This window comes from Lissotriton vulgaris, chromosome 5 (assembly GCF_964263255.1).
Source record: "Lissotriton vulgaris chromosome 5, aLisVul1.2, whole genome shotgun sequence".
Classification (NCBI taxonomy): Eukaryota; Metazoa; Chordata; class Amphibia; order Caudata; family Salamandridae; genus Lissotriton; species Lissotriton vulgaris.
The window spans coordinates 306188048-306208892 of NC_141693.1; the positions used below are offsets into that span (position 1 = coordinate 306188048).

The 20845-nt window shown below is 41.9% G+C and overlaps 1 protein-coding gene across 2 annotated transcripts in view; it reads right to left on the bottom strand.

The window, feature by feature from the left end:
* Positions 1-19351, bottom strand: part of CFAP74 (cilia and flagella associated protein 74) — a 1279283-nt gene extending 1259932 nt beyond the window's left edge. The window contains exons 1-2 of one of the 2 annotated variants that reach the window (XM_086921531.1): positions 19267-19351; positions 4218-4340 (exon numbers count right to left, since the gene is read on the bottom strand). In XM_086921531.1, the coding sequence (XP_086777657.1) occupies positions 4218-4320 (103 nt within the window). In that variant the 5' untranslated portion in view covers positions 4321-4340; positions 19267-19351. The remainder of the gene's footprint in view (positions 1-4217; positions 4341-19266) is intronic. The other variant, XM_086921532.1, reaches the window with a different exon arrangement.
* Positions 19352-20845: the final 1494 nt, after the last annotated feature.

Consider the following 20845-nt stretch of genomic DNA (forward strand, 5'->3'; position numbering starts at 1 on the left):
GGGAAGAATTTCCACGTGCCACCGCAGCGCCACTGCAGAGACAAAGCTACGCCTCCAACTGCAAGAACCGCCGCATAGTGGGATTGTGGATGAAGAAACCGATGCAGCGCCGCTTGCCGCTGCTGCATCGATCGCCAGAACATCCTGGATTTCCACTCATCTCCCCTGTGCGGCAAGTTTTCCCGATGAATCACCAGCAGACCAGAATTGTCTTGGATCGACACATCACTTCCCCCTACAGTCCGGATTTGATGCATCACTTCTCTTGCGTGCAGCAGAACTGTTGCATCGCCTGCCCAAGGACTCAGGACCTGACGCATCTCTTTGTTTCTTGACGCTTCCCCTCTCTGCGGCTGTTTGGCCTTGTGAATTTTGACGCATCTACAGGTACTTTGTGTAGAATCACACATCCATAGTTTTCTATGGACCAAGTTGCTTGAAACCTTTTAAAAGTCATATTTTATTACATGTATGTTAGATTTTGTCGTTTTGGTCTTGTTGAGTTTGGATAAAGAAACTTTATTTTTCTAAACAGGTGAGGTTCCCATTTGTGGTGTTATCACTATATTACTGTGTGTTTTGAGTACAAATACTTTACACATTGCCTTTGGGATAAGTCTCTCTGCTTGTGCCAAGCTACCCAGGGGGTGAGCAGGGGTTATCTAAAGTGTGTATCCCCCTTACCCTGACTAGAAGCAAGGGTCCCTATTTGGACAAAGGTACCTACCTCTGCCAACAAGAGATCTCCATTTCTAACAATATAGAATTATTGTTGCTCCCTTTCACAGACGTGCCTTATCCCAAATATACATAATCCTGCTTAGTAAAACCCAGGAAGAGCTCACAACACTAAAAGTTAAATGAGAGAGAGATACAGCATGCTGGATGAGGAAGACTGGGCTGAAGACTGCAGACATCCATAGGAAGTGGCAATTAGGGCTGGTTTTAGACTTGTCCAATTAAAGCGCTGGCATCGCACACACTGTACCGGGGATCATCTAATGAAATTAGGGAGGTCGGGAGAGGACAGCCGGCTCAGAGATTGCATTCAAACTGGAACTCTTATTGGGCACCTTCTGGACCAAAATTAAGAATCAAATCACCAGGGCACAGGGAGAAAAAATCTCCAGGGCTGATACAGAGGGGAACTAATGGCTGCCCGGGCTGCAATTGGCAAATATTGGGGAAAACAAGTGGCACCTACAAGGTGAAAACGGATATGGACATGTGCATGCTCACAGAAAAAGTGATATATGAGGCATGGGTGCCATAAAAAAAAGTTTGGGGGAGGGGTAAAACAAAATTGAGGAGTGATCCTTTAAGGAACTGCTGAAGAGTTTAATGGATTATTGCTGAGGATGAACAGGCATGAGGTACTAAGACAAAAAAATGGACCAGTCATGAAAGATTAACCATCTGGTCTAAGTAATGAGCATGCGTAAAATGAAGTAAATCACCTATGTGACTTTCTCCTGAAAATAATAAAGGGTTAACTACTGTAATGTTACTGTTGGATGAAAGAGCTCTGATACAAATTGTATGTAAATAATACTTAGAAGTTAATAAAATGTGTTTAGAAATGTGTTTAGAAAAAAAGCATACAAAGAGTATACTGCAAGAAAGGCAAACGATTATTCAAGTAGGAATACAATGAAGGAGTCCGTGCATATTCATGTGGCATGTAATGCCATAAGTATTTTCAGGCGTGACAAAATGCTAAGCATTGTGGTCTTTTGAATTTTTTTTAACATTTACGATTCACAAATTGTGTCATTCCTTGCAGTCAAAAACTATGTATTTCCGAAACCTAATATAGTATGCTGGCATTTACAGTAATTGAACTCATCAGTGAAAAAGCATAACAACACTTATTGTGCCAAAGAATTTATTAAAGTTACTGAACATGTTTTCTTACTATAAATAAAGATGTATGTGTTTTACTTAAAAGAATAATGCTACTTAGACATTATGTTTATTGAGAGTGATAAAAGTGCTACGCGTACTATACGTTCTGCCCCACACCAGCCTTCAAAAGGAAGCCTTGACTGTTCGACTTCACTACCTCTCCAGAGTCCAAACTTACAGAGGAGGCAGTAGCAGCTCCCTTGTAATGGTGGAGGAGCGTCACCCTACTCCCCAGCATATAAATAAAATGATATTAATACGATGTTATTATCAGCAAGATCAGGAAGATTAGCAGATTCCTTCCCATGGAAACCCTAATCCAAGTAGTATCGGCCTCAGTCATTTCTCATATTGACTATGCCAATTCACTTTACTTTGGTATGCCAGCATACCGATCAAAAAGACTACAACTGGTGTGTTGAAATCTAGGTTGCAGCGTAAACATTATCGGCGCCATCTTGTCCCTTTTCCAGGCTCATATGTGTGCGTAAGCAGCAGCCATTTTGAGTACCATGGCTTCTCTGCCCATTGCCGATCCCCAGCGCGTCTCTCTGACCTCGCAAGCATCCCCCGCGCACTGACAGCCCCTGCACTCACATGCTTGGGCCATAAACCACCCCTTCAGCGCAGCCCTTCCTCGGAACCACATCCCGTACCCGGCTAACACCTCCCTACATCCCTTTCATCACCACGAATCCTTTAAGACCCCCTTCCTTCGTTCCCGTTCGTCCGAACTGATCCCAGGCCATCACCTAGCCCCGCGGTTGTAGTTTATTACTCCTACTGTAAAAACTCACCCCTCTTCAAAGGAGCTAAGATTAATCAATGCCTCCACCCCATGAGATTCGATCGACCGCACACATTCCGGGAACCGGCGGAATGTCCAGCTGCGCGATAGTCATCACCTACTGAGGTCGAGGTGGGGACTTCTACTGTAGATATGTGTGGGAACGGGCCTGAAGCGGGGATTCCGAGGATGTCTTTCCGTACATCAAAGTATTTACAAGAATGTGCCACATGTAATAAACTGCAATAAAAGCCATAAACCTGTGTATAAGAGGCCAGGCCTCAGAGATGCGGTTAGAGCACCTCGAGACGATACCTTGTTGTCTGATCTGATGTATTCTGCTCCGACGGAATAAACCTCTTTTTCCTGCCTTCCAGTCTCCAGCGCCTGCCTCTTTTTTTGATAATTATCGAGTGGTATGAGAGGCGACTAACGCCGGGCAATACTTAAAGGTTATCGATTGTAAGTGCCCCCTTTTACAGGTGCAAAACCAGGCAGCCAGACTAATCTACTACCATATCACCCCGTTGATGAAAAGAATACACTGGCTCCCGGTGTACGAACGTAGCGCATTTAAACTGGGATGTATCATCTTTAAAGCGCTTTATGGCAAATGCCCATTGTTTGTATCTTCTTGGGTTCAACGATACCTCCCTTCTCGGGATCTCAGGTCTTCCCATCTCAATCTTCTGGCTATTCCATCTTTTAAACGCAAGAAACTGGGAGGGACTATAATTCGCGGTCTCCCTCAGTTTTGGAACTCTCTCCCTCGGGACATCATATTGTTGACATCTTACTCTCACTTCTGGAAACTCCTCAACACCTGGCTTTTCCGCCAGGCGTATGATTGAATCATTTAGTAGTAGTGTCCCTTAAAGTCCAGCGCCATGAAACCGTATGGTGTATGTGCGCTTTAGAAGTATTTTTTTAACATAACATTATTATTTTATTTATAATTGTACTCTGAGCCGCAGAGTCCTAGGGTGGGGCCGGGCTATGGCAGAAAAGAGGAGTGGTGGGGAAGTACAGTAAACGGGCATGTCTATTTGGCTTGCCGTCATAGGCCGGACAAACAAACATGCGTACTTCGGTTTCTCCATCCCGGCTGTATTTTACAGCCGGGTTGAGAAACTGCAGAGACTTCCTGTGCCTGAGCAAGCGTCAAACCAGCCCACTCAGGCCAATCCCACAGCTGCTCTCATAGTATGAGAGAGGTGTCTGGTTTGGGTGGGGAGCCTGTGCTTTCCATCGCAAGATAAGCCCTGAGGCGACCGGCAGCTTCAGCTGGAGTGGCCGGTAAGTCAATTTATTTTATTTTTATTCTCCCCACCCACCAATGATACTATGGTCATTTCATTATTTATATTTCGTTAAAAAAAAAAACCAATGAATTTCAGGTCATAGACTGTGTTTAAATTGCATTAATTGAGTGCATAGTTCGGACTAAGAATTTGTTAATGCTCAGTGTTATTACTCATCTCATCTGTCTTGAGTCAACTGACAGGCACGGAGCACTTGCCCTCACCTTCAATGCTCTCATCACTCCATTGGTCAGGCATGTTCTTTTCTCCCTGCACTGATGAGGCAACACTTCTCTCCGTCACATTCAGCTCCACCGTTTCCTCCATTAGGGAAATTCATAAGCTGCCTAAGAGAATAAAACTTAGTTAAACTCCAAGACAATTCCCAGTGACACTAAGTGTTGTGGTGGTCGTGAAGATAAACACCACTTTGGGTTATAAAGGCTATGCCTGCATTTAGTATTTTGCTTAACTTTCACAAAGAGACAAAACACGTAAATGATACATTACACTTTATAAATACAAAATACATTCAAATAACATTATTTTAAAGGGGAGAGTGCATTGCACATACTTTACTCACACGTTATTTTACAAAACAGATCACTTGATCTATCAATATGGTAAATCACAAGGATCATGCAGCACTCGTGGCCAAGCCTGACTGCACCCAACTCACAAGCAGCATACTTCTCAACACATATTCAACATCCTCCGAGTGGGCACCTGAGACCAAGTGCATCCTTACCCAGCTTCCAAACCTGCAATGTGGGCAAATGAAGTGAATCCCAGCCATAAGAAAGGATACAGGGCACAGTATATTCTGTAACCCTAAAGTATATATCAGTCTGATAGTAAAATCTACTGTGTGTCTCTGATGTATCTTTCTGACTCAAAAGTAGCACCCAATGTAACTCTAAAATAATGTCCCCTGATCCTAAAATGGCAAAAGTGACAGTGAAATATTATATCATTTGACTTGGAAATATTGTTCGATCTCAATAATAAAATATCATCTAGTGGGATTCCAGAATATCCTCCAAGTTTCCTAAAAATACCCTGTGTAATGCCCAACATAGGGGTCCATTAGGATGGCGGACAGACTTTGTCCTTCCGCCATCCCAGTGGAAACGGGACGATCCGCCACGTGTGCGGCTGTCCCGCCATAGTTATTATGATGCACCTGCCACAGTGGCAGGCGCAACCAGCATTTTTAACATTGTGGCGGGCGGTGCTCTCAGCACCGCCCGCCGCAATGATAAAAATGCATGTTGTACATTTCAATGCACAACATGACAGGCACCGCGCGGTGCCGGTCATGTTGTACATTGAAAATGCTAGGGGGTACCATAGGTACCCCCCATGTGCACCCCCCACACCCCGTTCACCCTGGGGTCCTGCAACGGGCCCCCAAAGCAAAGACCGTATGCCTTTCCATGGCGGCATTGCCGCCACGGAAAGGCATAACCCGAAGCCCATCCTAATATGTCTGGCGGTGTCTGATAGACACTGCCACCATATTAGACCTTTTCCGCCGCGGTCGCCTTGCGACCGCGGTGGAAAAGCGGCGGACGGTCTTTCCGTCCGCCGCGGTCCCCCCCGCCATTGTAATATGGCGGGGGGGGTAAATTGCTGGCGGACAGTGCCGGATGGCGGACGGATCGCCACCGCCTGCATGGCGGTGGCGATTCGTCCGCCATCCTAATGGACCCCTACGTTTCTTGTGTGACCATAAAATGTTGGGCAGGTTGAGCCTCTGAGATCTCCTGCTTCACTCCAATGTCCCACCCCATATGATCTTAAAATACACCGTTTATGACCTAAAAGTTAATCTGGTGAGCCCCTGAAATATACTCTTGTTACCTCAATATATTATTGTGTGGGCCTAAAATGTCCACCAATGTGACTCTAAAATATATTGTACATCTGTAAAATACTGTCTTTTTAAATCCCATAGTGACTGGTAGCATGACTCAATTTCTGTGAGTGTGGTTTAAAGTAACACATATTTTACTGCTGTTTATGTACCACACATGTGACTCTCAAATTTAATAATTCGCCTAATGTGAGCTTGAATTTCTCCAGTATTATCTCTGAAATGATAGCTCCCAGTATTACCTTAAAGTACCACTTGGAGACCACAAAATATTTTATATTTAGTGCTATTTATCTCCAGTGTCCTGCTGTTATCCATAGTGATCATAAAGTACCATTTGCTCTCACCGTACATATCTCCAGCATGAACATAACATATCACCAGTCCTTGACATGAAATATCCCTCTACAGTTCCAGAATATAACTTCGAAATATCTTTCATTTTGACCGTAAACAGGAATAACTGCAATCTTTAAAAACTGAGGTTAGTTCTCATTGTATTTACTTTTGTCTTCCTGTGTTCTATACTTATCCCCTCTTGTTAACTTTGTCATCCTATTGCAGACAGTTTGGGGCATTGCAATGCTGACATGTTAATTCCATCTGTATATTTTTTTAACTTTTGGTACCTTCATCAACATGGTTCAAAAAGGTATTAAACATTTCAATCTCCTGTGATATGGCCCGATTCACAGAACTAACTTAAGACAAAGTCCTGAACTTACTTCCATTTTGGTATTCACAGAAGTTAGGAGTCCTAACTTTAGGCCTCCTAAATGCCTTCTGTGAATACAGAAAGTCTTAAAGTTAGGACTTTTCTCAGTTTAGGAGTAGTAAAGTTAGGACTCCTAACTTTAGGACTCCTAAATGCCTTCTGTGAATACCGAATGTCTTACAGTTAGGATTTTTCTCAGTTTAGGAGTAGTAAAGTTACGCTCCTAGCCATAATGATATGTTCATGCACATTACAATTTTCACCTATAAAGTTGGATAACCAATGCTGAGACTTATGTATTAACTGTTCCGTAGATTCTGCTAGGTTTGTCTTTAATTCAGGGACATCTACTAGGATTACAATATATGGACAGGCTGCTGGTGGTAGATCTAACCTTTCTTTAGGTTTCGCAGATTCTGCTAAGTGCTGAGAAGCCCCCCTTACCAAACAAGAAACCATAGCTCCTAAGAGGGAAGGAGTAGTAGATGGTTTAACACAAGGGTGGGTATTCGTAATTAGGCCTGGGTAGTAAATTCCGTTCCGCTCACGGAATTTGGGTAATTTTGCGTTCGGCACCTTCTCGGAATTTTTTGTTTGTTCACGCTTTCAAAATGCGCGTTCGCGAGATATTTCTCCCCGAGCATGCAAACAGCGTTTGCAAACAGGAAAAAAGCATTGCGAACAGACGGAACAAGCAATTTCGCGTGTTCGCAGAACTTTTGCGTGCTTGCTGGGATTTTTTACCATTTCGCTGAGCTATGCGGAGCGTGACTACGCAAATTACACCCACCCCTATTCATAATCCCATTAGATCCTTTGGGTTCGACATGCGGCCTATTAGAGCCCATTTTTGCTATGGTAGTTTGGGTCAGAGCATGATGATTATTATTATGTGTAGTGACTCTCAACTTATTTGCTGAATCACAAGCAGAAGCAGAACCCGATAAGATGGAAGATAACCCCTATCGCCTGTCGGTAATCGCGACTTCCTGTTTTCTCTGGTGCCACAAGGGGCACCATAGATGGAATCCTACCTGGTTGGGTAGTAAGCCTCTCATCATCCATTAGCTCAACAGTATTTTGGGGTAGCTGAATCAGTGAATAGGCGGCCTCCAAAGAAGATAACTTTCCCTCTATTTGGGTTAGCCTATGCATTATAGGATTTAAAAGTACAGTCATCATAGTCTCAATTCTTTTCAGCAAATCAAAGTCAGAAACAAAGTCATTCCCCAGATCTGGCTGGTTAGTAATGTCATTATGCCTTGTAGCTCTAGTCGATCTTGAGTGTTAGGGGAGTCCTGAGTCCAGTTCCTCATTCCCAGTGGATTTGCCAGTGGATTTCACAGTGCAAACTCTTTTCAATGTGTTTTGCTTTAACGGACCACCTCCCTTTTGCTCTGTGTAATAAGTCTGTGCCTGGAGAGACGGTAATTGCTCCTCAGTAGCATTAGAGTGCTCAGGTGTTACATCAGATGTTGAGGCTATAATCGGCATTGTAACTATAGTGGTGCTAGACTCATTTAGGGTTTGCCCAGAAATCGGACAATCGGTAGCTAAGGCTCCTCCAAGGGAGGAACGTTTTTGAGCAATAAGTGAGTCTAAGGAAAGCCTTCTCTCTGTTAACTCTATTTCATGGGCAAGGACAGATTCAGCCCTTGTCAAAAAAGGCATCCAGGGTCCCAACATGTCCAGCCCCTTACTTTTCCTTGTGAACCCTCCTTTTGATCATTTTAATCCGCAGAATACAATTTCCAGGTATGATATACAAAGCCCAAACAAAGTTAGTCAAAAGATGGTAAAATTGCAGCCCCAATAAATAATATGAGAACAACAATCCCTTATGACTCGATTAACAGATGAATGAGGGTAGGCCCAGGCCAGCCTCCCCAAAAAAAATTTCAAAATAATATGGATACTGCTTCACCTTTCAATTTATGGGATATGATGAAAGCTGTCATACAGGGGACAACGCAACAATATATATATCATCCGGATAAAATCACGCAAAGACAGGCGAAGGAGCTTCGTAATACTTTAATAAAATTATAACTATCCCATGCTCAAGAGATTATGTCAGATGGACTAAATAAAGAAGCTATATATTCTGCATTGAATGATATAAGGACTCTCATGACTCGTCAATCTAAAGAGAAGGCTGCAGCTGCCTACAATAAAAATAGAGTGAACCAATATGAATATGGAGATCAGGTAGGGCGGCTATTGGCTTATCAGGTAGCAGAGAAGCGAGCTAAAACCCGGATAGACTTAATTAAGGGCAGAGATGGTCGGGGGTATACTTCGACTAATTCGAACCTAGAACAATTTTATCAGTTCTATTCAGAGCTATATACTGTATCTGATTACTTTGAGTTAGGGTTGGCTGAAGAATATTTGCAACCACTGAGTCCTCAGGTTCTTGAATTAGAGACTAAAGACCTTCTTCAACTTGATGTAACAGAGGAAGAAATTATGACTGCTATATCAGCGTTACCTTCGGGTAAGGCAGCCGGGGATAAGGCTTTATCGATAGAATTTTATAAGGTCTTTAAGACCTCAATTCTACCATTGCTCCAAGTAGTTATACATCAGATAGCTGAATGCACGCAGGTTCCTAAATCATGGGATACGACTATTATTGTCTTCTTTCTTAAGAAAGGGAAGAATTCTGAGGAATGTGGGTCATACCGCCCAATATCTCTCATAAATACTGACGCTAAAATATTTGCAAAAGTACTGGCGAATCGCCTGACACCGCATATGCCGGGGCTGGTTTCAGAATATCAATATGGATTTATCACTGGCAGAGCCACTACTGCTCACGTTAATACAGCTATAACCGCTTTTGATGTTGCTAATAAAACATCTAGCAATATGTGGATTATTCTTTTAGATGTCGAAAAAGCATTCAACCGGGTGGTATGGGATGCGTTGTGGCTGATATAGCGTAAGAATGGCTTACCTGACCGGTTTATGAACTGGATTAAGGCATTATATATTAACCCACAGGCAAAATTAGTATATGCTAATTTGTATTCTAAAACATTCTTAATACAACGGGGTACAAGGCAGGGATGCCCATTATCCCCATTGCTTTTTGCTCTTTATATTGAGCCTTTTTTTTCCGACCTTAAATCAAAATAGAGATATTATTCCTTTTAGCAATGATAATTACCAACTCAAGGTGGTAGCATACGCGGATGATATTGCAATTTTTTTTAAATCAGACCCCGCAGCGACGCTCAATATTATTCAGGCAGAAACTTCAACTTTTGGGCGTTTTTCGGGCTATAAACTTAATATAGGTAAAACTCAAGTAATACATAATTTGGCACCCGTAATAACTATCATCGGAACGTGTCATGTGGCTACATATTAGAATTACTAAAAATGTAGATCAAATTTGGAAAATTAATTATGAAAAATTGCTGCGGACAGTTGTTAGACTATTTAAGATCTGTAATAAGCTGCCAATCACTAACATTAGTCGAATCGATATAATCAAAATGATAATACTGCCTAAATTTCTATACTTATTTCGGGCTATCCCCATACGGGTCCCTAATTATTTTTTTCATAAATTATATTGTGCAATTAGCAGTTTTATTTGGGGATATAAACAGGCTCAGTGATCGATAAAACTTCTTAAGTTTCCTTATAAATATGGTGGCTTGCAACTTCCTGAATTTAAGTTGTACTATTGGGCAGCCTTTACAGGGAGTATACAAAGTTTATTAACTGACTAAACTCCATATTTTGGGCTTATTCTGGCTTTAGGTGCAGATCAGAACATGTTTTTATACAGGGTTAATGATCCCAACTATTACAAAAGAGTCCGATTCAAGACCATAAGGGACATTGTTTGTATTTGGCATGAAATTCTTGTTTTTTTTCACTTGCTTTTGAGGAGCTAACTAGACATGAAAACTATAAATTATGTAATAATCTATCTCTTCCGAATATATTTCATGACTCAGTTGCGTGTAACTGGGCTAGATATGGCATTGATAGACTGGGATAGCTTTATGATTATTCTGGCTTTTCTACTTATGTTTTGTTGCAACAAACTTGTTGTCTCCCGCATCAGTCATTTTTTAAATACTTACCATTTAGAGACTATATTTTTGAATGAAAATGAATGCAATTGCCACACTCTCATGTAGCTCTTACGTGCTTTCTAAATTCCGCTCATAAAATCAGAATTAGCACTATGTATACACACCTATGCGATGCTAGAAGCGCTGATCTTAACGATTTAGCAGCAAAATGTAGTCAAACTTTAAATATGGATGTAGATCCACTTGGAATCACGCTAGCTTTAGATAAGTTAGATAATTCTGTACATTTCATTAACTTAAAACTCCGACAGTTTCGCACAATCTGTAGGCTCTACTATACTCCAGATAAAATAATAAAGTGGCACCAACCGATATCAGTGCATGGTACCGGAAGCATGAATAGAACAAGCTGTCCTAAATGTGATCAAAAAGCTGCTGATATTCTACATGTTTTTTATCTCTGCTCTAAACCGATAGATTTTTGGGTAAAAATTACACAATATATTGGTCAATGCCTGAATCTTGATCTACGTTTTTCTGTCAAAGAGATCATGCTGGGGGTCAAGCAATGTGAAGATCTTTATATGGGAAGTTTTATGTCAATTCTAATAGTTACAGGCCACTTATGTATTGCGAGAGAGTGGATTAGTCCTTATTCTCCTTCATTATATAATTGGCTGATTCTTGTAAAAGATATCTACGAGAAAGAATGTGCACTTGCTAAAACTCGTTCGATCCGTTCAATGCTTAGATTTAATTGTATCTGGAATTACTTTGAACATTAGCAAGTGTGATACTAAATCATTAGAGAATTATTTTATATCTCTGTAAAAACTTGTTCTTTGTTTTTTTTCAGAATTTACTTGAAAGATGGTTATGATCATCTTTTAATACCCTGTAAGGTCTATTCTGTTCATGCATAGCTATTGTGCTTTATTTATATTTTTTCTAACTGTCTGTACACCTTCTTAAAAAAATATTTTTTTTTTAAAGGATCATTGGCAATCCTATACACAAGATCCAATCCAGAAGCCCTATATTGTTTATATGCCTAATATTTTTTCTCTTATATTTGTATTAATGTTCCATCTATAATGTTCTGGTACATGCATTGGAAAAATAAGTAATACACTTTAAATATAGAATAATTGATGGGTAACAGTGAATTATGGGAAGGTTTTTTATAGAGGGGTTGTGAGTGACTTCAAATAGACCACAAGAGCAAAGCTTGAGTTATCTATGAGGTTACGCAGAACCCAGAGGTGGTAAACATTCCAGTAATTCACTTTTATCCATTTATAATTTTACATTATGTATGGCTCCCAAAATCATATGCCCTTGCTTTCACCTATTACACAGTGGCAGTGGTGTAATGGGGAGCTTTACATAACACAGACTCGGTTATGTATCTCTGTCCCAGAAGTTTAAAATAAAATACCTTACTTCTCATCCTTGACCAATCCCCACTACCTTCCATGCCTTCCTTTCCCCTCCTTCAGCTGTGCTTTCTGCTTTCAATGAAAGCAGACAAGCAGAGCTGCGCTGACAAGCTCTCAGAGGCCTTTATTACTTAGCAACAGTGGGTTATGAGTTTTATCAACTGTTGGTATGCCACAACAATGGGTTATGAGATTCAGAAACTGAAAAAAAAACGATTGAGGCTCTCTATGAGTATCATACGTAACAATTGTTATAATTCCTGAGATGGTGATTCAATCTACAGGGGGGTATGTTGACAAAATGTACTGTATTTCTCATCAGTGCAATGTGATGTGTTATTCCAAGCTTATTACACCCATTACAAATAAATGGGAGTGCCCACATACCATGTAGAACTAGGGCATCCCTCAACAATTGTAAAAAGAGTTCCCTCTTTTTTTTTTGTTTAAATTTGTTTAATGGGTTTTAGGTTGCAGTTTACAATCATCATGACATTAATTATGCATTACAGTGGTATATGTCCATAGGCATACATAAATCAGTACACTCCAACTAGCCTTCCTCCTACAGTGTTCAAGAGTTCCCTCATGATGAATATCTATACATTTTCTCAAGAAATATTGCTTTTATCATTCTTGGTACCACAATATTCTTTTAGAATTAATTGCCTCAGCTATTTTTCGCTTTACCAGAATTCTGACCAGGAAACATGAGGATGTATTATCAAAGCGATTTATTATAATTTCATCAGTCATGTTAACAAACCATACATTGAAAAAACAACATAATATTTCTACATTCCATTGTCCTTAGATGGTACATGGACTATCTTGTCCTTGTACAGCTGCTATAAAGATGTGAAACTTCAAATAATTTATCTGAATTTACGCCCAGAGGAAGTCTTATTTCTCAGGTATTGTATTGATATTCATCCCGGATGAAACTATATATACAATATTTACATCTATTGAGCACTACTTAGCTAGAGGCTAGTATCGGACACAAACTTGTGTTTTGATCTGCAGACGAGGCCTACTTTGGAAAATTTGCATGAGTAAAATAGGAAGACAAAAAGAGGAAACACAGATGCATACTGAATAAGAGCAAATTTAGTTACATAGGAAGGTATATGCGAGTTCAACCGAGTTCATACTTATGGCTGTACTAACCAGGGTTGACACACGCATGTATATACTTGGTGCACAACACTGCTCCTTTCATTTTCATTTTGCTACCGCTGTAGGTCTTAGTATTGCTATATGGCTCTAGCCCACTGTAAGAAAGGCCCCACATCACCTTGTATCGGAGTACAAGTGTTACGTCGAGGAACCAGTATTGGCAAAGTCCACTGATATGGCATGCACGTATATGACAAATTATTACCATGACACATCTGTGTCTTTTTGTTTTCCTATGGCTGTGAACTCATTTTATTCAACACATGCGTGATGGTCACATCTCCAGCACTACTACAAAAGACTAAGGCCCCCATTAGGATGGCGGGAGGATTGCCCCCGCCAGGCCGGTGGTAGCCACCGCCCGCCATCCGTGCCGGACTGACCCCCCGCCACATTAGTATGGCTGGGGGGTCCGCAGCGGACGGAAAGACCGCCTGCCGCTTTTCCGCCCCGGTCGCAAGGAAAAGGGTTTATATGGTGGCGGTGTCTATCAGACACTGCCAGCCATATTACAATGGGCTTTTTCAGATGCCTTTTCGTGGCGGCAATGCCGCCACGGAAAGGCATGCAGAGTCTGCTTTGGGGGCCCGATGCGGGCCCCCATGGACTCCGGGGGGGTGGGGGGTGCACCTGGGAGTACCAATGGTACCCCCCAGCAGTTCCATGCACAGCATGGCAGGCACCGTGCAGTGCCTGCCATGCTGTGCATGGAAGTGCACATCAACACTTCCTGCCATTGTGGCGGGCGGTGCCGAGTGCACCGCCCACCACAATGGTAGGAATGCAGGATGCGCCCGCCACTGTGGCTGGCGCATCCTAATGCTAGCCACGGGACCCCCGCCCTTATGGCGGGTGGTCCCTTTCACCGGTAGGATGACAGGCATCCTAATGACCCCCTAAGTGTCAACCAGTTACATTCCTGGTATACTGATACAAAAACAGTAGATCTGTAACCAAAATAGTGTTATGTCCACCAGTTTTAGTTTCAATGATAAAATTCAGGCAGTTCTTAATCCAAAGCCAACTAGGCAAAACCATGTTTGAGAGGGTGAGTGAATGTCTACAGCATATTTCCTATAGAAAGATTTAATTAATCCCTCAAATCTCTTTGTATGGGTTGTTGTGATTTTTCCCACAGATCTTATCATGGGAGCTAGTTAGCCAAGAAGCATATCTTCTCAGATATTTCTTGAAATTATAACTGTTTGATACTGTGTCAAGAATTTGATCTAACTCCTATTAACATTGTGGTGACATTATGTGGTATTGGCCAAATGTAGTGTTACTGTGCCAGTCTAGGGGCCCCCTGTCTCGGTTGGCCCCTTATCATATACTGAAAACAAGTATATGAAAACAGAAAACAAGTGAAAAATGTCATACACTGAAGGAGAATCAAAGTTTATTAGCTTGTCCGTAAGGACATGAATAAAAACATGAGATTGAAGTCATCAGTCGCACTTTATCCGTGGGGCTACCTCAACAGTTGAAATGTAGTCGATCACTTTCTGCGCTGTGTTGGCCAGCTGGGTTTCGTCATTTGTCAGGACAGGCTCATTTGTATTATGCAATGAAACGTAGTAAAACCCAGCCATAAGAAAGGAAACAGGGTACAATGTCCCTGGTACTGAGATCCAAACTACTTCTGTAGAATTTTATTTTATATCCGCTATCAACATATTGAGGCAAAACTGCGCATGTAGAGTAATGTTAGAATATTAGACCCCAGCGAGCATATACAATAAAACTCTGCAGAAGAAGTTTGGGTCTCGATACCAGGGAGATATATTTTTTTAGAGTGGTTGAAATTTTGAGAGCAGAGTGAGTGATTTACCTGAGGGTCATAAGGGAATCTTTTAGAGTTGTACTGAGTGATGAACGTGTTACGCAGACACACAGATGTAAACGTTTAATGATGTATGGTCTCACAGAGTGATATTAGAGGGTTATGCTGCAAGCAATTTTTATGGTGGATGTTGGGGAGCACATTTCGGGTATACTGAAGGCCAGGGTGCAATATCAAGGAAGGGCACTAGGAATCATACTCTGGGTTATTTTGGGGTTGCATAAGATATTTTAGATATAGAAATGGAAATATTTATGGTCCCAGGAATATTTTATAATCAAGACGAATCATCTGTCAATGTCACTCATGAAGGCACTCAACTGTCTGACAGTGCTTTGATGGGGTCACTCAAGGGATATTTTCTGGTCACAATAGGTGATATTTAAGGTATCACTGGCAGTTAAGGGTCACAGTGCTGTCACTGCTGGGATATATTTTATGATCAATCACGCTTAATATATTAAGAGTCTCCGTGATCCTCCCGCTCACATCTGGAACTAAGGCTTTCGTGACTGACTTCCCATTGGTATGAGCATCTGGTCCGGTTCGCTACCTGGACGTATGGTTCAGTAGCGACCTGCAGGAACTGTAGACAGCCAATTAAGGTAAAGCTGTGGCCTGGATTGAAGACTGAGTAAAAAGATGGAAGACGCTTCCCCTCTCCTTGGCCGGCCGCATCGCTGGGGCCAAGATGATCATTCTGCCCAAACTACTGTATCTCTCTGTGAACATCCCTTTGATGCTCACAGTGCATTTTTTTAACCGCCTCAGGTCACTAAGGATTGAGCTAGTGTGGGCCGGGGGACAGCATAGGATATCCTGGGAAGTTTTGATGCTACCACAAGCACAAGGTGGCATGGCAGCCCCGGACTTTGTCCTCTACGCCTACAGTGCACAGGCACAATTCTTACATTTCCGGGTACACCCCACACCTTTTCAGCCACACGTTGCTATTGAAATAGATAGGGCAGCGCCACTACCATTGTCAACAGCGCTTTTTGCCCTATATAAACGTCCTGCGATGAAATAGACATGGGACAAGTCAACAGATGGACGTGGGAGGGCCTTCGTAAAAGGGCACACTTGGATGCACTATACGCCTCGTCCATGCCACTTTCAAACAATCCCTTGGTCCCCCCGCTCATGGAACCGAAGGCATGAGAGCGCATATTTACGCATAACAATCAGACAGGTGGCGGTCTCTACCCACAGGACACCTTCCTTACACTGCAGCAAATGTGCGAGCCCACACCGCCCTCAGCACTAGACATGCTATTTTACTATCAGCTCCGGGCATCCTGCAAGAGAAAATTCCCAACATTTCCGGACTTGCCTCCAACGCTGCCGGCACTTGAAAACCTATTGGCTGTGGAATTGGGGCGTAAACTCAGCTCACGCATTTACATCACTCAAAACAAATTTCTCATAATTGTCCCAATCTCTTGTAGGGCCTGAGAGGAGGAGTTGGGGAAGCCATAACAGATACGCTATGGGACCTCAGCTGTAGGTAGTTAGAGTCGCCCAATTATCGTCTCCGGCTCATCCATTTTAAGTATCTCCACCGCCTATATCGCACTCCCATAAAGCTACATAAGATGGGGCGACGAGCAGATGACGGGTGTTGGCGCTGCGGTGCCCCTCGGGCGACCTTTTTACATTTAGCATGGCAGTGCAGACTAATAGCAAACTCCTGGATTACCGTAATGAATCACATAAAAGCCATTACAGGGCTGGACTTACCCTGCACACCATTAGTATCCCTGTTGGGAAAAATAGAGACAGTGCCACCAAAATCACTGGAAAGGCTACTTTTAATGGCTAAAAGAAAGGTGGCCTTACACTAGGGAGCGAGCCCACCTCCAACGACGCAAGAGTGGGTAAAGAATGTATCACACTGTAGGGCATAATTGACAAATTATTGGGAGCTTTTACCGACCAGATCTCGTCCAAGAGATATATGGGAACCCTTTGTGAATTGACTTAACTCTGCGGCTGCAGATGACCTGTGAAGTAGCAAAATGTAATGTATGTATATGAGAAGCAGGTCCCCCAATATGGTGATCAAAATGTTGTTCTTGAAATGCGAATAGATGTACAGTATTAATTGATGTAGTTGAATTGGGAATTTGTTTCTCCTTTTTTTCTTCTCTTTTTGATCCGAATGATGTGGCGGTGTGCTTGAATTGTGGGCAAAGTACTGTATTTTGAATGGAACAGTGGAATCAATGATAAGTATTACACTGCAATTAATGTAACTGTTGTACAAGTTATGAGAAAAGTAGCAAAAAGAAATTTTAAATACAATATATTAAGAGTCAAGTGTCAGGGAATATTTTAGAGTCTCAGGCAATATGTTTGGCTAAAAAGAGTATTTTGGGACACATATGAAAATATATTATGGTAGCATAAACATTTTTATTCCTGGATTCCGCCCTAAAAAAAGGTAATCAAAGAGCTTCCTCGACTTTTAATGTTGAGCCTGTCCAGATACAGTAGGTATATTGACAAGGACTCTATGACGAAGCATGGCACTAGTAACTAGTGGGTGAGAATCCTATAAAAACACTGAGAGCTGCCCTTGCAAATTAGTAGTAGAGAGAGGGAGAAAGGAAGTGATGCTAATGGGTCCCCTCTCTATTGATTAAGCACCCCTTATGTTTCAACATCACTTACTTAAATTACAGACCCATGAAGAGGTCTTCGTCAGTCAAATGTTTCCCTATGTTTTTGTCACCAACATTTCTGTACAATGGTTTATACTTGTAGATATGGTGACCAGCAGTTTTGTAAAAGCTTTTACCACTCAATCAATCAAGGCATTTATAAAGGGCGCCCGTAAGGGTCTCGAGGCGCGGGGGGGGGGTGGCGGGGGTGCTACAGCCTCCTGAAGGTCAGAAGGTCTTCGGTCTGCCGTAGGAGGATGGGGAGGGTGTTCCGTGCATGTATGATTATATATGTTCTCCTCCTATGCACATTATATGACAATGTTTTACCTTTCCTGTCCTTGTAGGGTTTCACTTATGTAACTCTTTTGTTTTGCCTCAACTGCTCTGCTAAAACAGCTGCAGTATAACGTACCCGTTTGGTCTTATTTGCGCTATACAAAACTGTAAATAAATAAATGTATGACTGAATAGCTTAATTCCATACAATAATATTATAGAGCTGCACTATATTTTACAGTTATAGTCGAGAAGATCTTTTTACCAAATTATCATATTTTATGTTGCCACTGTGAGATCGTATACGGTTATCCTGGATTTGTTTGGGGGATTAAAATAGATAATATTTTAGGGTCCCCACACATACATACATATATATTAAAGGTGGGCGAGACACTAAAAGCTCGAGGCAGAGGCCTGGCTCTGGCTCAGCTAAATGTCCTTTTGGAACCACGAGCCCAAACCGAGATGAGCTTTATGTGGCTTCAGCCTGCCACCCTAGCTCTGCCTGGCACAAAGTTAAAAACAAAGCATTAACCAAACTGGGTGTGATCTTATGCAAATATTGTGTTTCATCTGCCCCTTTTTCTTCAGCACTTCTCAATGAACCTATAATGTGACTTATTATTATTGTCAAAGTAGCCGAATGTTAAAGAAATGCACTTATTTTTATTTTGAAGATACATCACATAGTTTTACATGTTGCAATATTTACATGGCAAACATTCACAGGGCTCGGCTCGTGAAAGAGCTCTTAGAGGCCCTGGGCTCGGCTCTGCCTGTTAATTTTTTTTTGTTTCGCCAACCTCTAACACATGAAATGCTATTTCGTCATCGCAAAAGAGAAAGCTCAAGTTGCTCAAGCACAGGTGCGAATATCCCTTTCATACCTAGAACGTGGTGTTTTTACGCTTGCAAATAAACTAAAACTTCATACAAGAGAACCGAAAGAATAAAATCCAGAAAGGCAAAATCCAGCCGCACGTCTAGTGAGGAACAAGAGCCCTAGGTCCCCATGGTCGCTTTTTTGGAGTCAAAACAAGACATGTTGGGATAATTCTGGTTGATGCGGTCTCTGGAAATCATCCCCCACTTCGCAGAGCCAATATTGAACCAGTTGCAACTGCTGCGCAGGTGCTTGCAGCTCGGTAATTGAAATAGGACAGGTAAACCGACAACTCTTCGTCCCAATGAGGCTTATAACGCTAATAAGAACTTCCCTACCTCTGTTAACTGGTACAGTAACCGAGTCGCAACTCCCCCGGCGAGCAGCCTCAGTGGACAACCCAGCATTGACAGCCGTTTCCCTGACAACGGCGTCTACCACCTGACGTAAATAGAGGAGGGAGAGCCTCGCTTGAACGAGCCGCGCTGCCAAAAAACAGAAACATCATTATGAAGGCAAAAACACGTTATTAAATGTAAAACGCTTCAACTGTTTTTCGGTTTGCCCATTACATTGTATTTCGGGTATTTTCTCCGTTTCTGAAACTGAATGGTGCGATCCTATGTCCTAGCCCTAAACAACAAACTTGAGAGACATAAACGTGGCCATCTTGGAATGAAAGTGACTGAGTCCACGAGGTTGTCAACGTTTTAGTTATCCAAGGACTACTGGGTACAATGCTGATATCTCAATAGTTGCGGTTTTTTTGTTTGCATTGTGTGACATGTATATTTGTGTTTATAATCTTTATAATGACTATCAAATTGTCATGGCTCACACTGACGCCTGTAAATAATAAATAGCTGGACAAACTCTTCAGAACTGATATGGGGCACCTGGAGATTCCTAAAGTGGCCTTGGCTTTATGGTTGGCACATGGGCAGTAGTTTTCCAACATTAGTTTAAACTTGCTCTGACAAAGCCAACAGATCTCACGTTTTTGGCTGCTAATGCGGAATGCTTTATGACTTTTGCCAATGCTGTTTAACATCTTCAAAAAGAGAAAAAAATGCTCTTTGTAGATGCTGTGCAGTATTTGCCCAAAAACTTCACAATGATATGTATATGCATGACAGGACTAGGGCTGCCAGAGAAAAATACCAGTCACTTGTTTACATTTTAGGATTCTGCAATGTGCAAAAATGATACTTTGAAATTTGTATAAAATTGTCTGTATTAATTTTAACATGGCCATCCTGTCTTTGTTTACTTTAATTGTCAGGGATTGGTAAAACAACTGTGGAATACATATTATATTGTTTCTTCTTACATTTACTGCTTAAAGTATGTTTTGGTACAGGAAAAAGTATCTGCTTTAATTGAATTTTCCCAATTTTGGTACTGGCCAGGACATTAAAATACTTGCCATGTCGGTAACAACAAAACATTTACAGTCCCAAGATTGCGACACCAATCTTGGAGTAGTAAAGCAGATTTTATCTGCCAAGACCTCCTAAAATACAGAAAAAAGAAAAAAAAAGTGATCCACAGAGGAAGGGGAGCTGTATGTAAGCAATGGTGGAGTGGCAGGGCATGGTTAAAAAAATGAATGCTGCCGAGTGGCAGAAGCTGTGGGGGTGGAGGGTACGGGAAAGAGAGGTGCAGTCGTAAAGGGACCATCGGGAGTGGTGATCAATGAATAGGCTGAGGGCGTTTCATAAAATAAAAATCGAAGTGGAAGGAATGCAGTCCTGCCAAGCATCACGCATCACGTGTGACACTAACGCATTTCAGTGTGGTGTTCCGCATCACCGCACTGAAATGCTTTGTCACGCATTTAAAACCTTGCTAGCGCACCGCTTCTGCTGTTTCCCAGCAGACTTGCCAGAAAATCTCTGGCTCATAAACAGTTAACCA